Raw genomic sequence first — 17,924 nt, 5'->3', positions numbered from 1 at the left:
AACAGAAAAACAAAATAAAAAACAAAACAAAAGGTAGGCACATTTTCATCAGTATGGACCACCATGTTCCTGTAACAAACCAGTCCAGCCAGGAGGACTGCGGTTGACTGTCCATGGTCATCACTTTTTGTAAGTCACGGAGGCGGTCGAGGGCAATTGTCATATTAGGTGAGTGCACGTTCTCAGGAATGTAAGTGCAGCACGTTTGGTTCAGGAGGACACATACTCCTCCTTGTGCAGCTGTCAGTAGGTCTAATGTCATACGGTTCTGGATAACCATCTGTCTGGTTATGTCCAATTGTTCGTTTTGTTGTTGATCAATTAGTATCGAACTATTTATGAAAAGACCTAGTCTATAATTTAGAGTTTCTACTCGTAGCATGAGCTTTCCGACTCCTGCCCAGGGGAATAGGGACAGCGCAACTTTACTGCCTGTTCCCCACAGTTTATGTTCGGGGGGTACGTCTGTTCCCCACAAACTGTCATGGGGTTGTATTGATATCGAACGCTTCCTCCTGCTTCTGATGGAAACCTTACTTCCCTGTGCTATCAGGAAGGTGTGATCTGAAACAAAAATAGGAGCGCACACTCCAAACCAGTTCGGTGGTAGGACAAAGTATGCACGAGGTCCGCATAACCAAGCCACTCCGTCCACCCAATAAGTTCCATTACTGGGCCCCAAGAACAAGACAGGAGAGCCGTACATGCTGCTAACGAAGGTCGTGTCACAATTCGTGGTATTGCCTCCGATCCACCTAGTGCCATTATTCTGTTTGTAGCAGACTGAATGATTATATGTGGTTGGGTCTTGATATATTAGGACAGAAAAGGGGAATGATACATTGGTTTTAGTTACGGTGAAATCCACCCAAAAGTCTTGGAGACATGTGCCGTTTTGGAACCCAGGGTCATCTGGGTATATTCCTGTGGCATCTTGCACAACAGTTTTTACGGTTATATTACCTGACCCATTGGTGATATTAACATAGTCTCCATCTACGGAAAATATAAGTGAAACAATACTTTGGTACCCTATACCTGCAAAAGATGCAGCACATTTGGCCTGGGACATATTCATGGGTTTTCCATATACAGTGGGTCCTTCACTATGAGTAGGCATCACAGAACAAACATAGCAATTCGTCACATTTTTTGCTGTTACAGTGTCATGTACATATCGATACCAGTAGTTCTTCATGAACGGGTGTGAGTGGTCAGCAGGCAACGGGCGCAGATGGAAGTCGTCATGGGTCCATCGCCATAGGTGCTGCAATGGAGCTAGTGGGAGCAAGGACAACCATACAAGTCCAACAACAATAATGACCCCTAGAGTCACCTTACCACATCCCCACCCCGTCAGAGCCATCCTAATAGAGTGCAGTTCAGTTGTTTTCTTCACCGGGTTGAGACAGCAGCACCCTATTGGTTACTGTGCCTTTGTAGCGGACTTCCACTGCTACTCTGTCGCTGAGGCCTCTGATAAGGGCTTGATGGGTTTACAGTGACTTTTGTGTATCCAGGAAGGTCGTTCTGCTATTTTCACAGCTGTTGGTGTTGTGAGAAGGACTTGATAAGGACCGTCCCACCGGGGTGTGCTCCACTCCTTCCGCAACAGGACCTTGACCAGGATCCCTGGCTGCAAGTTATCCTGTTGGTTAGAAACAGAATTTACTGGCAGACTACTGGGGCTATGTTTTTGTTGTAATGATAGCAACTTTCGCATCCAATTAGCCAACGTATTTTCTCTGTCCGCTTTCCCTATATCACTCATTTCGGTTGCTAGGGGAAACGGCCTTCCGTACACTATCTCAAAAGGTGTTAATCCTGCAGGAATGGGAGTTATTCTCATCCACAATTTTACTAGAGACAAACATTCTGGCCACGGCCTTTTTGTCTCTTCCATTGTTTTTCTGAGCCTTGTTTTAATAGTGCCGTTAGTTCTCTCCACTAAGCCTGCACTCTGAGGGTGATAAGCACAATGATTCTTAAGCGTAAAACCTAATGCTTGTGAACAAAGGGACATGGTCTGATTTACAAAATGAGTCCCATTGTCTGATCTTATAATATGAGATATGCCATAAGTAGGGAAATAATGGCCTACCAAACATTTTGCAACAGTCATTGCATCACAGTGCTTTACAGGGTATATTTCTACCCACTTAGAAAAGGTGTCTATAATGACTAGACAGTACTTCTTCCCTTGTGACCAAGATAATTCAATAAAATCCATATGTACAACTTGAAACGGGTACTCAGCTACAGGGAACTGGCCACGTTTTGGTCTCATGTTACCCTGTGCATTATGTTTACAGCAAATTAAGCATGTTCTACAAAATTGCTTTGCATAATCAGAAAAATTTATAGCATAAAAGTATTGCTGGATAATATGTACCATCCCTCCTGTTGAGACATGAGTATTTCCATGGCTCACTAAGGCAGCTGTTTTGTATAAGTTTTTTGGTAGGATGGGCTTGTCATTCATATAGTAAACTTTCCCTTGCTGTATTGCTCCTCTCTTGATCCAACTCTGTATTTCTGTTTTAGGAGCATGAATCTGTGCATCACACAGCACATCACTATCTATGAAAAGAATGTCTGCTACTGATAAGGTGGGCTGTTTCAGGGCCGCTTCTTTGGCAGTTTTATCTGCAAAGTTGTTTCCTTTAGCTATTGTGGAAGCATCGGTTTGGTGTGCTTTACATTTGCACAGTGCAAGGCGAGTCGGTAATTGTACAACATCTAATAATCTAAGTAGTAAGTTTGTGTGAGTTAGAGACGTTCCCTGCGATGTTTTAAAACCTCTATTTTTCCACACTCTTGCATGGTGATGAACAGCTCCAAACACATATTGACTATCAGTGTATATAGTAAGTGACTTATTTTTGAATAGCTCGCATGCCCTAATTACAGCATAGAGTTCAGCCGCTTGTGCTGAACAAGCAGGTGGGAGTGCATTGGCCTCTAACACTTCAGTGGACGTAACTACAGCATACCCGACCTTATTTTTTCCCATATCATTTTTTGATGCTGATCCATCTACATAAACAACCATTGAATCTGATATTGGGGTCTGTAAAATATCTGCTCTGGGTTTTGTTTGCTCTTCCACAACTGCTTTGCACGAATGTGGCTCTCCATCTTCCGTTGTCGGAAGAAGGGTGCTAGGGTTAAGAGGACCTCATCGCTGTATAGTAATGTTTGACTGTGAAAGCAGGAGTGAGACTAAGGTCAGATGTCTAGCATGTGTGAGGAATGGCAGTGGCGTCTGCAGTAAAACTAATGAAACTGAATGTGGCACCTTCAGGGTGAGTGGGTGACACAACAGTAATTCTGCTGATAATTTTACTGCTTCTGCAGCAGCTGCACATGCTTGCAAACATTGTGGAAAACCAGCTGCTACTGCATCTAATCGTTTAGAATAGAATGCTAGTGGTCTTTCCTTTGTCCCGAACGGCTGTGTTAATACCGCTTTCATATAACCTTGATTTGCATCAACACATAAGGTAAATGGTTGTTGATAATCTGGTAAGGCAAGTATCACATTTGTTTGTAGCATCATTTTTAAGTTTGTGAATGCCAATTCTCCTTCTTTTGTCCACTGAATTTTATCTTTTAAGGCCATGTCTTTCCCATAAATTAAGGTTTGCAGAGGTTGAACGAGTGCGGCATAATCAGGTAGCCATTCTCTGCAATAATTACAAAGTCCTAAGAAGGACATCATTTGCTGTTTAGTCTTTGGCTTTGGTGCCTCTTGTATTGCCTGTTTTCTAGTTTCTAACAACGATCGACCTTGTTGGGAGAGTTTATGTCCAAGATGGATTGGATTGGATTGGATTGGAAAAGCCCTTTATTGCTGATGCAATATACCATGGCACCAGTCACAAGTACCGGTGAAGAGCAGGCCATCAACCGACCTTACATATACACAGACATCACAGTAGGGGGAAGACCGGTCGGGAGACAGGGGAAGTGAGAAGAATAGAAACAGGATAACATGGTGGGAGAGGAGGAGAATAAAAAAACACCCCCCAGATTGCACTCCAGTAGGGAGTACATTGTGGGAACCGAAAAAAACACCTCAGCAACATAAGCACATGGGCACTACACCTTACATAAAAATGACACGACTTGCAACGGGTAGGGGAAAGGGGGTGTGGAGGTGACCCAGCAGAGACAGACAGCCATCCGGTCCTGCTGCCATAGAGGCGCTGGTCACAGACGCACGCTGGGGGTATGAAGCGGCGAAGGCGTGGGATGGGGGGAGGGTAAGTCCTTGGGATTGGGGGAGAGGAATGCAAGAGAGTCTCACTGCCTTGTTCTTCTGGGGGAGTTGTTAGTTTCAGCAGCAGCCTTGGCCAAGGCCAGTGCTGATATGGGGGAGCCAAATACTTGATAGAATAAGGTTGTTTGGGTTTCCATGCGAGGAGCTGAAATTTCCAGCTCCTCTAATGTCCACGCTGATCTCCGCCATCCAATAATTTTTGCAAAGCTGTTAGCTTCTCCATGATGTTATCCAGTTTGCGATCCATTTGCACAGTCTGCACAGTCTGAGTGCTAACAGCTCTGCCCACTCCATCAATCATTCCGGCCAGCCTAGTGGGGCTTTGAGAAGCTGTCACCGTCTTCTTCAATCTTTGATAAACCAGGGCAATGCCTAAGCCAATCAGCATAATACCTGTAATCATGGTTCCGAATAGGGAGATGTCTTCAATGTCCTCCACGGAAAGAGCTGCCAGGCACACGACCCTCCACTGCTCCCATCCGTCCATCGTGTAGCCAGCTGCGTACGTTCCTGCAGGACAGTCAGGTTCCCCCGACCCTAGGCTTCTCGTCGAGAAGATGGTGTCAATTGCGTTGAGAGACCAGCTGATCAAATCCATAATTTTTCGTGGTTTTGAGAGCAGGGCTGAGAGAGTCTCTTCACAGACACAGTATAAGACAGTAGACTAGACGAGACGAGAGGAGCGAAGCAGGGAAGATAAGGGGAGGGAGAGGGTAAGAAGTGCGACCGCCTCCGTTGAGAGCCAAACGAGAAGATATATAACTTCCTCCCTGCAATATTGTAATTTTTGTTTTGATGCTTTATGTCCTGTATCATATAAATGCTGTAACACCAACAGTGTGGCTTCCTTACAATGCTGTTTTGTATCTGAAGCAATTAATATATCATCTACATACAGTAGCACTTGACTATGGGATGGTATTTTACAGGTACTCATAGAATATCTAAGGGCCATGGTATATACATGTGGACTTTCTGAAAACCCTTGAGGGAGTCTAGTATATGTGTATTTTTTTCCCTTATAGGTGAAACCAAATAAATGTTGAGAATCAGGGTGCAATGGTACTGAGAAAAATGCATTACTAAGATCCACTACTGAGAAGTAACTTTTATCAGGGGTTAATGAGTTGAGCAATAAGTGTGGGTTGGGCACGTCTGGTGCTGCGTGTTGCACTATGTTATTAACTGGTCTTAAATCCTGCACCATGCGCCATTTCCCTGTATGTCCCTTCTGGACAGGGAAGATAGGAGTATTGCAAGTGGCCTCAGGAGCCTCTCGCAATATTCCTGATGCCAACATATCCTGCACTACAGGGGCTATACCTTTCTCTGCCTCAGGTTTTAACGGGTATTGTCTAACTACCGGGCGGTGTTCTGATTTCACAATTACTTTGTATGGTGGGAACCCCTTTACCAGTCCTACATCAGTGGGGGAGGACGACCACAACCCTTCCAGGAGGCGATCTAGATCTGGACATGATCCCCCCTCCAGAACAGAAAAAATTTGTCAGGTTGGGTCCTGCAAGTGTGTGGTGAGAGTGGTTTGAACTCTCCATCCCAAAGGAAACCGCCACACATTGTGTTTTTTGTCATAGCTCCAACATGAGCCAGGTACGGGTTGGTAGTCATTGTAACTGTGCATGGAATCTCGTAGGAACATCTCTACATCCCTCCACTGCATCTGAGGTGGTTTTGATAGAGATACATGTGGTGTTTCCCCTCTGAACACAGCCTGTTGTTTATTAGATAAGATGACTGAGGCAGCAGAAAAGCCAGTAGTGGAGTTAACATACAAATGTTGTAAGGTGATACAACTGTCTTGGAGGGCATGAAACATTTTGTCATAGGCATAATCTGGTCCTAGGGTGCCTTTGTACCACATAGTGACGTGTAAGGCATCGTCAGGCATGAACTGGGTTTGTTTAGGGGACTGCTTTTCTCTAGTTTTTCGCAACAATTCTCGTGTCTGTGCAGTTCCCCCTAGGTCCAGTGACCAGTAATATTGTGGTGCTCCGGTTCCTTGCACAACATAGGCTTCCTCATTTATGATTGCTTTCATGCCAGAGTTTGTGGCAACTACACTAATGCCCATCTGTACCATAAGGTCACGGCCTAACAGATTGACAGGGCAAGAAGGGCTTATTAACACTTGTGCTTGACATTCAATCCCAGTTTCCTTATCTTTTACTGCAACTGGGTTTGTTAGCTGATGACTGTCTGTTTGGCCTCCTGCTGTTTTTATATTTATGACAGATGAGGAGTATGTGACTTCAGGAGGACTGGAGGTTAGGACAGTCCTACAGGCTCCAGTATCACACAGGCATTCGTATACTTTTCCATTTATGATTAATTTCCGACTTGGCAAAGTTCCCCACTGCCTTTCTGCTAATAGCTGACATACTGCTTGCAAATCTATTTCCTCATCCAGGAGGTCTTGTAAGGTAACCTCCGTTTCTTCCCTTAAAATGACCTCTGTTTCACCTCGGATAGTGTCGGCAACAGGGGTCTCCGAGGAAGGTCATTGGTCATTTTCGGTGGAGTTTGGATTAAATGGTTGCTTCCCTGACCTGCAGTCCCTGCTTAAATGTCCGGGTTTCCCGCATGTCCAACACTCTGTTTCCTGTGAAAACCCTCCTGTTTGTTTATTTCTAAATCTTCCTCGGCCTCTAAATCTTCCTCTTCCTCTACCTCTGAATCCCCCGCGTCCCCGAGGGTTCGTTTGCACTAGCGCTACCACGTCAGAGGCGCTGAATATTGTATCTGTCTTTTGCTGTTTCTGCGCTTTCTGTGCGTGTTGGGCATATTCTAAGGCTTGTTGGACTGAGCCAGTATTCTGATGTACCCAATGTTTGTCGAGATATTTTCGCAATTCAGACTTTAGGCCTGCGACAAAAGCTCGTTTTAATTGTTGCTGATACACTCCTCCATCTTCCTCGTCGTGAGGAATTCCTGAATTTCTCCTGAACACCACTCGCATCCTATCCATAAAATCCTCAGGTTCCTCTCCATCTTTTTGTTTGCACTGCGCTATTCACCCATAATCTGCACGTCTCACGAAGACTGTGTCTATCCTCTCTCGCAGCTGTTGTAATGCTTGTATGAGTTCCTGCGAGTTATATGCTAAGGGCTGATTATTGGCACCGTGTCCAGTGAAGTCGCCTGCCACACGTCCCCATTTATGGGTAAACAACTGTCTTAGGCATTGGTACATTTCCCTGCCGTTCAAATGAAAACTACTTTGTAATTCTAGGATGGCAGTCCAAAATTTGGGTACCCCTTCTTCAACCGGGGGTATTCCTTTTAAAGCCGCTGTTCTATCCTCAGCGGTCCAGGGTCTATATACTAACATAGTTTCGGGTCCTGCATTATTTGGCCCTCGATTTGGGTTTGCCACTTCTACGAGGGGACACTGCCATTCTACCTCCTCTTGTTCTGTGTTATTTTTTGGATGCCATTGTACTTTAGCTGTGGCCAAATCTTTTACAGGATATAGAGAGGGATCAGACCCTCGAGTTAACATGCGAGATGGTTCCACCCCCCCCCCCCTGCTTCTTGTCTATCTGTGGCTGGAACCAGCACCGGTGCAGGCACCGGAATTTGTGGGGGCGGTGGAGGAGCTGGAGGGGCAGAAGGTCTTGCTGCCGTTTCTTCGTCTAGTGTGATTAAAGCCACCTGCAGTTTTTTCTCCTTATTTCCCTTTTTCTGTTGTCTCTTATTATCTCTTAGTTTACTCTGTTCTAACCATGCATCAGAGAGAACGTATTCCTTTTTTCTATCTTGGCCTTTTTTATTATTGGTAGTCTGTAACATCTCCAGTTTTAAGTTTCCCTGTAACTTTAATATGTCTGGAGTATGGAGTTTTCCTTCAAACCCATGTTTTTTCCTCCATCTCTGACTACTTATTTGTCCTGATCCTGGTTTATATCCTTCCATAAACTTCTCATCTCCCTCTAGTTTGATTTGTTTACTCTGGTTTTTTCCCATTGTTACCTTTTAATGGATACACTACAAAACATAAAAAATCCTAAAAGCAAGTCTCTGGCATGAGACCTCAGGAGGACACTAACACGGCCTTCTACTGCTCACTATTAGAGCAGCGGTGTTAGTTTTCAGGGATGAAACCCATCCTTAATCCTTCAGTCACCAGTATGTTGTTGCTTTTAGGGTGGATCGTGTAGGTTAGTCTAAAACCTGTAAGGACACATCCACATAGAACGCCGTACACTCTCTCCCACAACGCCTACTTTCGCTCCCGCTTAATTTCAGCTAAGCTTAACCACATGCATGCCTTGGCCACCTACTCACTTAGGTGCCGTATGTCTCACTTGGCCACCTATTCACTTAGGCGCCGTGTTTCTCACCTATGTAGTGTGCTCTCTGTTCCGTCACCGAGGTCCTTCAGACATCACCAGACGTCGAGCGCAGTTCTAACCACCGGCCTGATGACGAATTCACATCACAGGTCTTTCTTGCACCCGACTTCGAGTGGCTGTCGACAGACTTCGGTGTCGCTTCTCTCGGCGTACTGGAGACGTCTTCGGGGTTCCTCGGATCCGGCTCGAAGGACCAAATTCTATGTTGGGGAAAGCGCCCGGCGTTTCCACCCCAACTCCACCTTTTATTGAGACAACACACTTTATAGTTTTTACTTGCAAGGGTACCCACACTCTCTGCAATGCAAACTACAGCAGAATGTGTCACAAAGGGTGGTTCCCCTTGACTCCTTTATTTATAGTCAGTGGGAGGCGCAAGAGTCATGCAGAATAGGGAGGTGAGAGAAAGTTCTGGTTTTGCTAAGGTGGGAATGCTATTATTAATATAATCTAAAGTATGAGGCTAGGGAAAAACAAAATAATGTATATACATATTTACATTCATTGCTGATCATACAGGAGTGATAACAAAATGATTAATAACAGTTTCTTCAACCTAACACGACCCCAGCACTGACACAAGAGCAATGACTAAAAACAACCTGACTGCCCCAGTCAGCCCGCCACTGAGCCTGGTTCCCCTCATCAATGTGAGTCTCTTGTAAAAACACAACGTCTACCTTTTTTACAGCAATATAATCAAACAACGCAGCTCTTTTAGTAGCATTGCGACACCCGTTAATATTTAGCGAGTCAAAAATCAACAAAGCCATAAAACTGGTAAAAAGAGCTGATAAAGGACAAGAAACATAGAAGATAAACCCACTGTGCTGCTAGCGGTGGCATAACACACTCCTAACAGTGCTCATCAGCTTCTTTAAGCTGCACCGCTTCTGTTTATCAAGCTCGTCCAAAGTAAATTTCCTCATCGCCATCGTACATGAAGGTAAAACAGTTTCCAATCAGGGGCATAGCACTCTATCTTAGGTTTTCTCTGGCCTTTAGTGCTGTCCAGAAAGAAACAGATCTGCTCAAGAGAGTAAACCTTGGTCTTACCTACAGGGGTGCTGGAGTCCATGGAGGCCTGTGAGTCCAAGTCATCAGCCAAACTCTGTACGTCCTCATGATCTTTATCAGAATCCAGTAAGTGCAGGTCCAGCTCAGGCTCGGGATGTTCCGCTGCGGTGTGTCTACAGGTGGGTCAGTGCCGGGCTCAGCGGGAGCGGAGTCACTCACCGCACTGCCACCAGCGGGCCCTGCTGCGTCCGGGCCGGGCTCCTCTGTCAGCCCGCCGTCTCAGCGGGAGCGGAGTCACTCACCGCGCTGCCGCCAGCAGGCCATGGTGTGTCCGGGCCGGGCTCCTCTGTCAGCCCGCTGTCTCAGCGGGAGCGGAGTCACTCACCGCGCTGCCGCCAGCGGGCCCTGCTGCGTCCGGGCCGGGCTCCTCTACCAGCCCGCTGTCTCAGCGGGAGCGGAGTCACTCACCACGCTGCCGCCAGCAGGCCATGGTGCGTCCGGGCCGGGCTCCTCTGTCAGCCCGCTGTCTCAGCGGGAGCGGAGTCACTCACCGCGCTGCCGCCAGCAGGCCATGGTGCGTCCGGGCCGGGCTCCTCTGTCAGCCCGCTGTCTCAGCGGGAGCGGAGTCACTCACCACGCTGCCGCCAGCAGGCCATGGTGCGTCCGGGCCGGGCTCCTCTGTCAGCCCGCTGTCTCAGCGGGAGCGGAGTCACTCACCACGCTGCCCCCAGCAGGCCCTGCTGCGTCCGGGCCGGGCTCCTCTGCCAGCCTGCTGTCTCAGCGGGAGCGGGGGGGACAGTGACTACGGGCGGGGGGAGGCTTGTCCTCTCGGTCCCCACGGTCTGAGTCCAAGTCCGTTACTACAGTATCAGCTCCCCCGCGGTGCTCAGTGTCCCGCACCAGCGCCGGGGCCTCGCGCCCCTCCTCGCACTCCCCCGGGGGGGGGGGGGGGTCCCCTTGCGGGCAGGCCTGCCGCACATGCCCAAAACCACCGCACGCAAAATACTTCACACTCTCGGAGCTGATAAAAATCATATAAACTTTCCCTTCCACTGTGATCTTAACAGACACGTCCAGGACCTCCTGCAGCGCGTTAAGAATCATAAATGTTTGCCGCCTAAAAGACAGGAATCATCCTAATCGGGTTCACCAGCTTCCCATAGCGCCCAGAATGTTGGACAGTAGTTCATTTCTAATAAATGGGGGAACATTAGATAAAACAACTTTTGACGGGCTTGATAAAGGCAATATCTGTACGAATTCATCTTTAATGTTGAGACCACTTTCTATGAGGTCATCAACCATGGAAACATCTTTTAAAAAGATCACAATAGCTTTGTTCATTCGGGAAGCTGAAACAACATTAGCGGCTCCAACTACTTCACCGACCGCGAGCAGACAGTCCTCCACCGAGACGGCGGGTCAGGGACACACTTAAAGCCGTGCCTGAGACTGACACGAAAAACTGAGTTGGGAAGCTCAAAATTCCCACCAGAAAGCTGCACTTGAATGACTGACATTCTGGCTGCTGACTCAGAGATAGAAGTTGGTGATGTGACAATACTGAACTTATAAGAATGGCGAACGCATGGTTACTGCAAGGGACAATGCTTGTGAAATTCTGTGCAATGTTTCTTTTTAACTGCCACAGAATCTTAGGCTAGAAAGCTGAACTGAAAGCAAATCATGAATCCTTCTGTTATCTTGCTTTGTATGTAGCCTAAGGGCGTTTCCCCAGCAAAGATGATAATCGCCGGTTAGTCACTGTCAGATATCGACACCGGGATACTTGTCTGATTACGCTCAATATCGTCATATCACACAGACGTAATTGGTGATTTGACATGTTCCCAGGTATAACAATACAGGGAGAAAAAGGATTTTACTCATGGGATCAGGAATCCAAGTGCCAGTTGCTGCTGCATTAGCTGCTGGGAATGTTCACATCTCCTCCTTTCAGTGATAAGTCTCGAGTGTAGGGACACCTGGCAGAAAGATGGCTAAGGACTGCACGGGAAGCACTTGTCTGACTATTATGGGAGGGTTCACGTCCATCTTGCTGTTGATGTGTTCCTATATATTCCTGTATATTCTGTGATTTTTGGCTGTAGCTTGTACTTAATGTTTTTACCTCTAGTTTTGAGCAAAGATGCACTGACTCACAATTAGTGATCATATGACTGCAGCAGATTGTCAGGACGCACAGAACACTCTGCAGACTATAATTCATTTTGAAGTGTAAGCTGTGCTGCTAATTATACTGAAAACAAATGCTTATTGTAATGCTTTGTATTTTACTAATGTGTAGGATGTGTATATGTCTGTGTCTTAAAGTGTTTTCTGTTTCAGGCTGAACAACTGTGATCTCATAGATAAACACTGTGAAGTGCTGTCTTCAGCTCTAAGATCAAACTCGTCTCCCGTGAGAGAGCTGGACCAGAGTGAGAATAACCTGAAGGATTCAGGAGTGAAGCTGCTCTCTGCTGCACTGGGGGATTTACACTGTAAACTGAAGATATTGAGGTCAGTATTACTGGGTATTCTACACTCTAAACTGGGGATACTGAGGTCAGTATTACTGGATATTCTACACTCTAAACTGGAAATACTGAGGCCAGTATTGCTGGGTATTCCACACCGCAAACTGGAGATTCTGAGGTCAGTATTACTGGATATTCCACACTGTAAACCGGGGATACTGGGGCCAGTATTGTGGGGTATTCTACACCACAAACTGGAGATACTGAGGTAAGTATTACTGTGTATTCCACACTATAAAGAGGAGACAGTGAGCAATAAGCTAAGGAAAAGAGAGGAGGGGTCCTGCCTTGTCTTAGACACTAAAATGTAATTCTTGAATTATTTATTAGAGCATCACATTTATTTAATAATTATAATGGTGAGGTGATATTATTTATTGGGGAGTTTCTGTTGAAGAGAGGGGCAGAGCTGTCAACTGATCACTACCTGGTGGTGGGTTGGCTCCGCTGGTGGGGGAGGAAGCCGGCCAGGACTGGTAGGCCCAAGCATATAGTGAGGGTCTGCTGGGAACGTCTGGCAGAACCCCCTGTCAGGGAGAGTTTCAACTCCTACCTCCGGCAGAACTTCTCCCATATCCCGGGGGAGGCGGGGGACATTGAGTCCGAATGGGCCATGTTCCATGCCTCCATTGTGGAGGAGGCTGACCGGAGCTGCGGCCGTAAGGTGGTTGGTGCCTGTCGCGGCGGCAATCCCCGAACCCGCTGGTGGACACCGGTGGTAAGGGATGCCGTCAAGCTGAAGAAGGAGTCCTATCGAGCCTTTTTGGACTGTGGGACTCCAGACACAGCTGACAGCTACCGGCAGGCCAAGCGGGATGCGGCCTTGGCGGTTGCTGAGGCAAAAACTCGGGTGTGGGAGGAGTTTGGCGAGGCCATGGAGAACGACTTCCGGACGGCTTCGAGGAGATTCTGGTCCACCATCCGGCGGCTCCGGGCGGGAAAGCGGTGCAGCATCAACACTATTTATGGTGCGGATGGTGCGCTGCTGACCTCAGCTCGGGACGTCTTGGGTCGGTGGAAGGAATACTTCGAATACCTCCTCAATCCCACCGACACGCCTTCCGATATGGAAGCAGAGTGTGGGGACTTGGGGATGGACTCGCCTATTTCTGAGGCGGAGGTCACTGAGGTGGTCAAAAAGCTCCTCGGTGGCCGGGCCCCGGGGGTGGATGAGATTCGCCCGGAGTTCCTCAAGGCTCTGGATGCTGTGGGGCTGTCCTGGCTGACACGCATCTGCGGCATCGCGTGGACATCGGGGGCAGTGCCTCTGGACTGGCAGTCCGGGGTGGTGGTCCCCCTCTTTAAGAAGGGGGACCGGAGGGTGTGCTCCAACTACAGGGGGATCACACTCCTCAGCCTCCCTGGCAAGGTCTATTCGGGGGTCCTGGAAAGTAGGGTCCGCCGGATTGTCGAACCTCGGATTCAGGAGGAGCAGTGTGGTTTTCGCCCTGGCCGTGGAACAGTGGACCAGCTCTATACTCTCAGCAGGGTTCTGGAGGGTTCATGGGAGTTTGCCCAACCAGTCTACATGTGTTTTTTGGACTTGGAGAGGGCATTCGACCGTGTCCCTCGGGGAGTCCTGTGGGGAGTGCTCCGGGAGTATGGGGTTCCGGGCCCCCTTTTAAGGGCGGTTCGGTCCCTGTATGACCGGTGCCAGAGCCTGGTCTGCATGGGCGGCAATAAGTCGGACTTGTTTCCGGTGAGGGTTGGACTCCGTCAGGGCTGCCCTTTGTCACCGATTCTGTTCATAGCTTTAATGGACAGAATTTCTAGGCGCAGCCAGGGCATTGAGGGTGTCCGGTTCGGTGACCTCAGGATTAGGTCTCTCCTTTTTGTGGATGATGTGGTTCTGTTGGCCTCATCGGACCGTGACCTTCAGCTCTCACTGGGGCAGTTCGCAGCCGAGTGTGAAGCGGCTGGGATGAGAATCAGCACCTCCAAATCCGAGACCATGGTTCTCAGCCGGAAAAGGGTAGAATGCTCTCTCCGGGTTGGGGATGGGGTCCTCCCCCAAGTGGAGGAATTTAAGTATCTCGGGGTCTTGTTTACGAGTGGGGGAACGATGGAACGGGAGGTCGACAGGTGGATCGGTGTGGCGTCAGCAGTCATGCGGGCGCTGCATCGGTCTGTCATGGTGAAGAGAGAGCTGAGCCAAAAGGCGAAGCTCTCGATTTACCAGTCGATCTACGTTCCTACCCTCACCTATGGTCATGAGCTATGGGTAGTGACCGAAAGAACGAGATCGTGGGTGCAAGCGGCCGAAATGAGTTTCCTCCGCAGGGTGGCTGGGCTCTCCCTTAGAGATAATGGTGAGGAGTTCAGTCATTCGGGAGGGACTCAGAGTAGAGTCGCTGCTCCTCCGCATCGAGAGGAGCCAGATGAGGTGGCTCGGGCATCTGATTCGGATGCCTCCGGGACGCCTCCCTGGGGAGGTGTTCCGGGCATGTCCCACTGGGAGGAGACCCCGGGGAAGACCCAGGACCCGCTAGAGAGACTATGTCTCCCGGCTGGCCTGGGAACGCCTCGGGATCCCCCCAGAGGAGCTGGATGAAGTGGCCGGGGAGAGAGAAGTCTGGGCTTCCCTGCTGAGACTGCTGCCCCCGCGACCCAACCCCGGATAAGCGGAGGATAATGGATGGATAGATGGATGGATGGGGAGTTTCTGTCTCTCTCTCTCTGCAGGCTGTCAGGCTGTAGAGTCACAGAAGAAGGCTGTTATTCCCTGGCTTCAGCTCTGAAGTTAAACCCCTCACACCTGAGAGACCTGGATCTGAGCTACAATCACCCAGGAGATTCAGGAGTGAAGCTGCTCTCTGCTGTACTGGAGGAACCCAGCTGTAAACTGGAGAAGCTGCAGTGAGTACATAATATGCATTTTACACAAAAGTAACGAGACACCAAGAAAACCCACAATGCCTTTCAGCAGTTACATAATAAACAAACACAAACAGCTTCTGTTTTCTTCTCCTACGTCCTTATATCCCACAATCTTATCAGCCCTCGATCGATGTTAGAAATAATTAAGCAGTGAAGCAGGAAACATCCATTCAACCATATACTGTAATCCATGCAAAACATTTGTGTTGGTTAGCAAAGTTAACAGCACTGTTACAGTTAAACATGCTGACTTTAACGTGTTATGGACAAAAAAATAATGGACACCAAACAGAATCGGGATGATTGTTAAAATGATTTTTAATAATTTAATTGTTTTCTGAAAATCCATTATGTCATGGCCCTTATTATCCTCATTTGAATACAGTGCTGCAGTGTAAAAAGTGGATTTAAAAGTGTTTAATTTTTTTAAGGATGGGCTGGTGTGAACTCACAGAGAAATGCTGTGAGGCACTGGCTTCAGCTCTCAGATCAAACTCCTCACCCCTGAGAGAGCTGGACCTGAGTGACAATGACCTGCAGGACTCAGGAGTGAAGCTGCTCTCTGCTGGACTGGGGAACTTACACTGTAAACTGGAGATACTGAGGTCAGTCTGACTGGGTATTCCACACTGTAAACTGGAGTTACTGAGGTTAGTATGACTGGGTATTCCACACTGTAAACTGGAGATACTGAGGTCAGTCTGACTGGGTATTCCACACTGTAAACTGTGGGTAGTGAGGTGAGTATTACTGGGTATTTCACACTGTACGCTGGAGATAATAAGGTGGAACATAGCTAATGATTTCAAAATAAAGCAGGAGTATCTAAGTGTACAGGTTGACTTAAAAAATAACATTAGACTCGCTACAGTAAGTGGAATGTTGAAAGGAAGATTGTATTGGAAGCTAAAGATGACATTAAAATTTTCTTCCAATATTTTAACTCCAAAAGAGCTCTAAAAGCTGAAATCACTCATCTGCAGGATAGTAAGGGCCTTATAATTGAAAATGAAAACTGATATAGTAAATTAGTCAGATGATTATTTTACAAGGGTGTTCACAGTAGAGGACATGATTAACTTACCACCATTTAGTACAAATACAGTATCATATATAAACAATATACAGTCCCTCCACAATTATTGCCCCCCTTGTAAAGATTTGTAAAAAATGTTTGAAAATAATCCACCTTTTGGCGAAGCAGCTTCATCTCACACTGAAAAAAAAAGAGAAAAATCCAACCTTTCATTGAAATAAATTTATTCAAAGAAAAACAAATCCTTCATCAAGGAATCCTTCACTGTTTATTTTCAACAAAAACACACGATTATTGGCAGCCCTGCTTTTAATACTCTGTACAGCCTCCCTTTGCCAGTATAACAGCACTGAGACTCCTATGACATTTTATAAGGTTGGAGAATACAGAGCAGGGCATCTGAGACCATTCCTCTTTACAGAATCTCCCCAGATCACCCAGGGTCCTCGGCCCTCTCTTGTGCTCTCTCCTCTTCAGCTCAGCCCACAGGTTTTCAGTGGGGTTCAGGTCAGGGGACTGAGATGGCCATGGCAGAAGCTTGATTCTGCGGTCAACTGACCATTTTAATGTTGATTTGGACATGTGCTTAGGATCACCGTCCTGCTGGAAGATCCAATGAAGGCCCAGTTTTTGTTTCCTGGCAGCAGCAGCCAAATTTTGATATAAAATGTCCTGGTATTTCATGGACCCCATAGTGCCATGTACCCTAACGAGGTTTCCAGGGTATTTGGAGGAAAAACAGCTCCACAACATCACAGAACCTCCACCATATTATACAGCTGGGATAAGGTTCATTTCATTATAACCATCCTTCTTTTTACGTTAAACTCACCTTGAATGTTTATTGCCAAAAAGCGTTTTTGTTTCATCAGACCATTGAATTTGATTCCAGTCAAAGTTGTATAATGTTTTGCAAACTCCTGGCACTAACATTTTAAGTAACTGACAGAAAAAGCTTCTTTCTGTCACAACTTTCAAAAAATCTGTTAGCATGAAGGGGGCATCTGATGGTTTTTTGGAGACGTGGTAACCCCAAGATTTTACTTTGTCTGGTAATTGACTAACAGTCATCCTTGTGGATTTTTTGTCTCTCTTACGATCCTCCTCACTGTATGTGGGGGCAAAATAAACCTGGGTCCTCTTTCAGGCAGATTTCTAACAGTTCCAGTTGATGTCCACTTTTTAATTATTGCCCTAACAGTAGAAATGGGCATTTTAAGGCGAGTAGCTATTTTTTAATCCCCATTCCCTGACTTATGAAGGTCAGCACACTTCTCCCTCATTTGGTCTGTGTGTTTCTTATCTTTCCCATGTTGATGGATAACTAAGGGAATTTGGCCTCTGTGTTTCCTCATGTTTGTACCCCAGTTACTCAAGAAGTCATGGATTACAGTTTGAAGGTTCCTATTCACTCCAATCAACTCAAATATGTATAATTTACATGGGAAACATGCTTCAGTTACATTGTGTTCACTATAATTTGCAGGGCTGCCAACAATCATGGCTCATGTGTTTTTGTTAAAAATTATTTCTTGATGAAGGTTTTGATTTTCCTTCAAATAAATTGATTTTAAGTAAAGGTTGGATTTTTCTCATTTTTTCCGTGTGAGAAGGTGGATTTTTTCTTACCCCTTGTACAAAGGGGTGCCAATAATTGCGGAGGGCATGTATGTATAACTGAGGCTGATGTGGTACAAAGCCTAGCTAAGCTCAAAATAAATAAATCACAGGATCCTGATGGCATCTTACCTATAGTTTTAAAATAAATGAGGGTTATTATTAGTCAACCTTTAACTTTA

The 17,924-nt window shown here is 46.8% G+C and overlaps 1 protein-coding gene across 2 annotated transcripts in view; it reads left to right on the top strand.

The window, feature by feature from the left end:
- The window catches only part of LOC125726503 (NACHT, LRR and PYD domains-containing protein 12-like), a 37,436-nt gene extending 21,529 nt beyond the window's left edge, over positions 1 to 15,907 (top strand). Inside the window, exons 7-10 of one of the 2 annotated variants that reach the window (XM_049002882.1) lie at positions 12,022 to 12,195; positions 14,895 to 15,068; positions 15,521 to 15,739; positions 15,785 to 15,907. In XM_049002882.1, coding sequence (XP_048858839.1) covers positions 12,022 to 12,195; positions 14,895 to 15,068; positions 15,521 to 15,704 — 532 coding nt within the window. In that variant the 3' untranslated portion in view covers positions 15,705 to 15,739; positions 15,785 to 15,907. Of the gene's footprint in view, positions 1 to 12,021; positions 12,196 to 14,894; positions 15,069 to 15,520 lie in introns of both variants that reach the window. The other variant, XM_049002883.1, reaches the window with a different exon arrangement.
- Positions 15,908 to 17,924: the final 2,017 nt, after the last annotated feature.

Source organism: Brienomyrus brachyistius, unplaced genomic scaffold (assembly GCF_023856365.1).
Source record: "Brienomyrus brachyistius isolate T26 unplaced genomic scaffold, BBRACH_0.4 scaffold73, whole genome shotgun sequence".
In the NCBI taxonomy this organism is placed as follows: domain Eukaryota; kingdom Metazoa; phylum Chordata; class Actinopteri; order Osteoglossiformes; family Mormyridae; genus Brienomyrus; species Brienomyrus brachyistius.
Note: the sequence above shows the minus strand (reverse complement) of the source record. Positions and strands in the feature narration are given on the sequence as shown.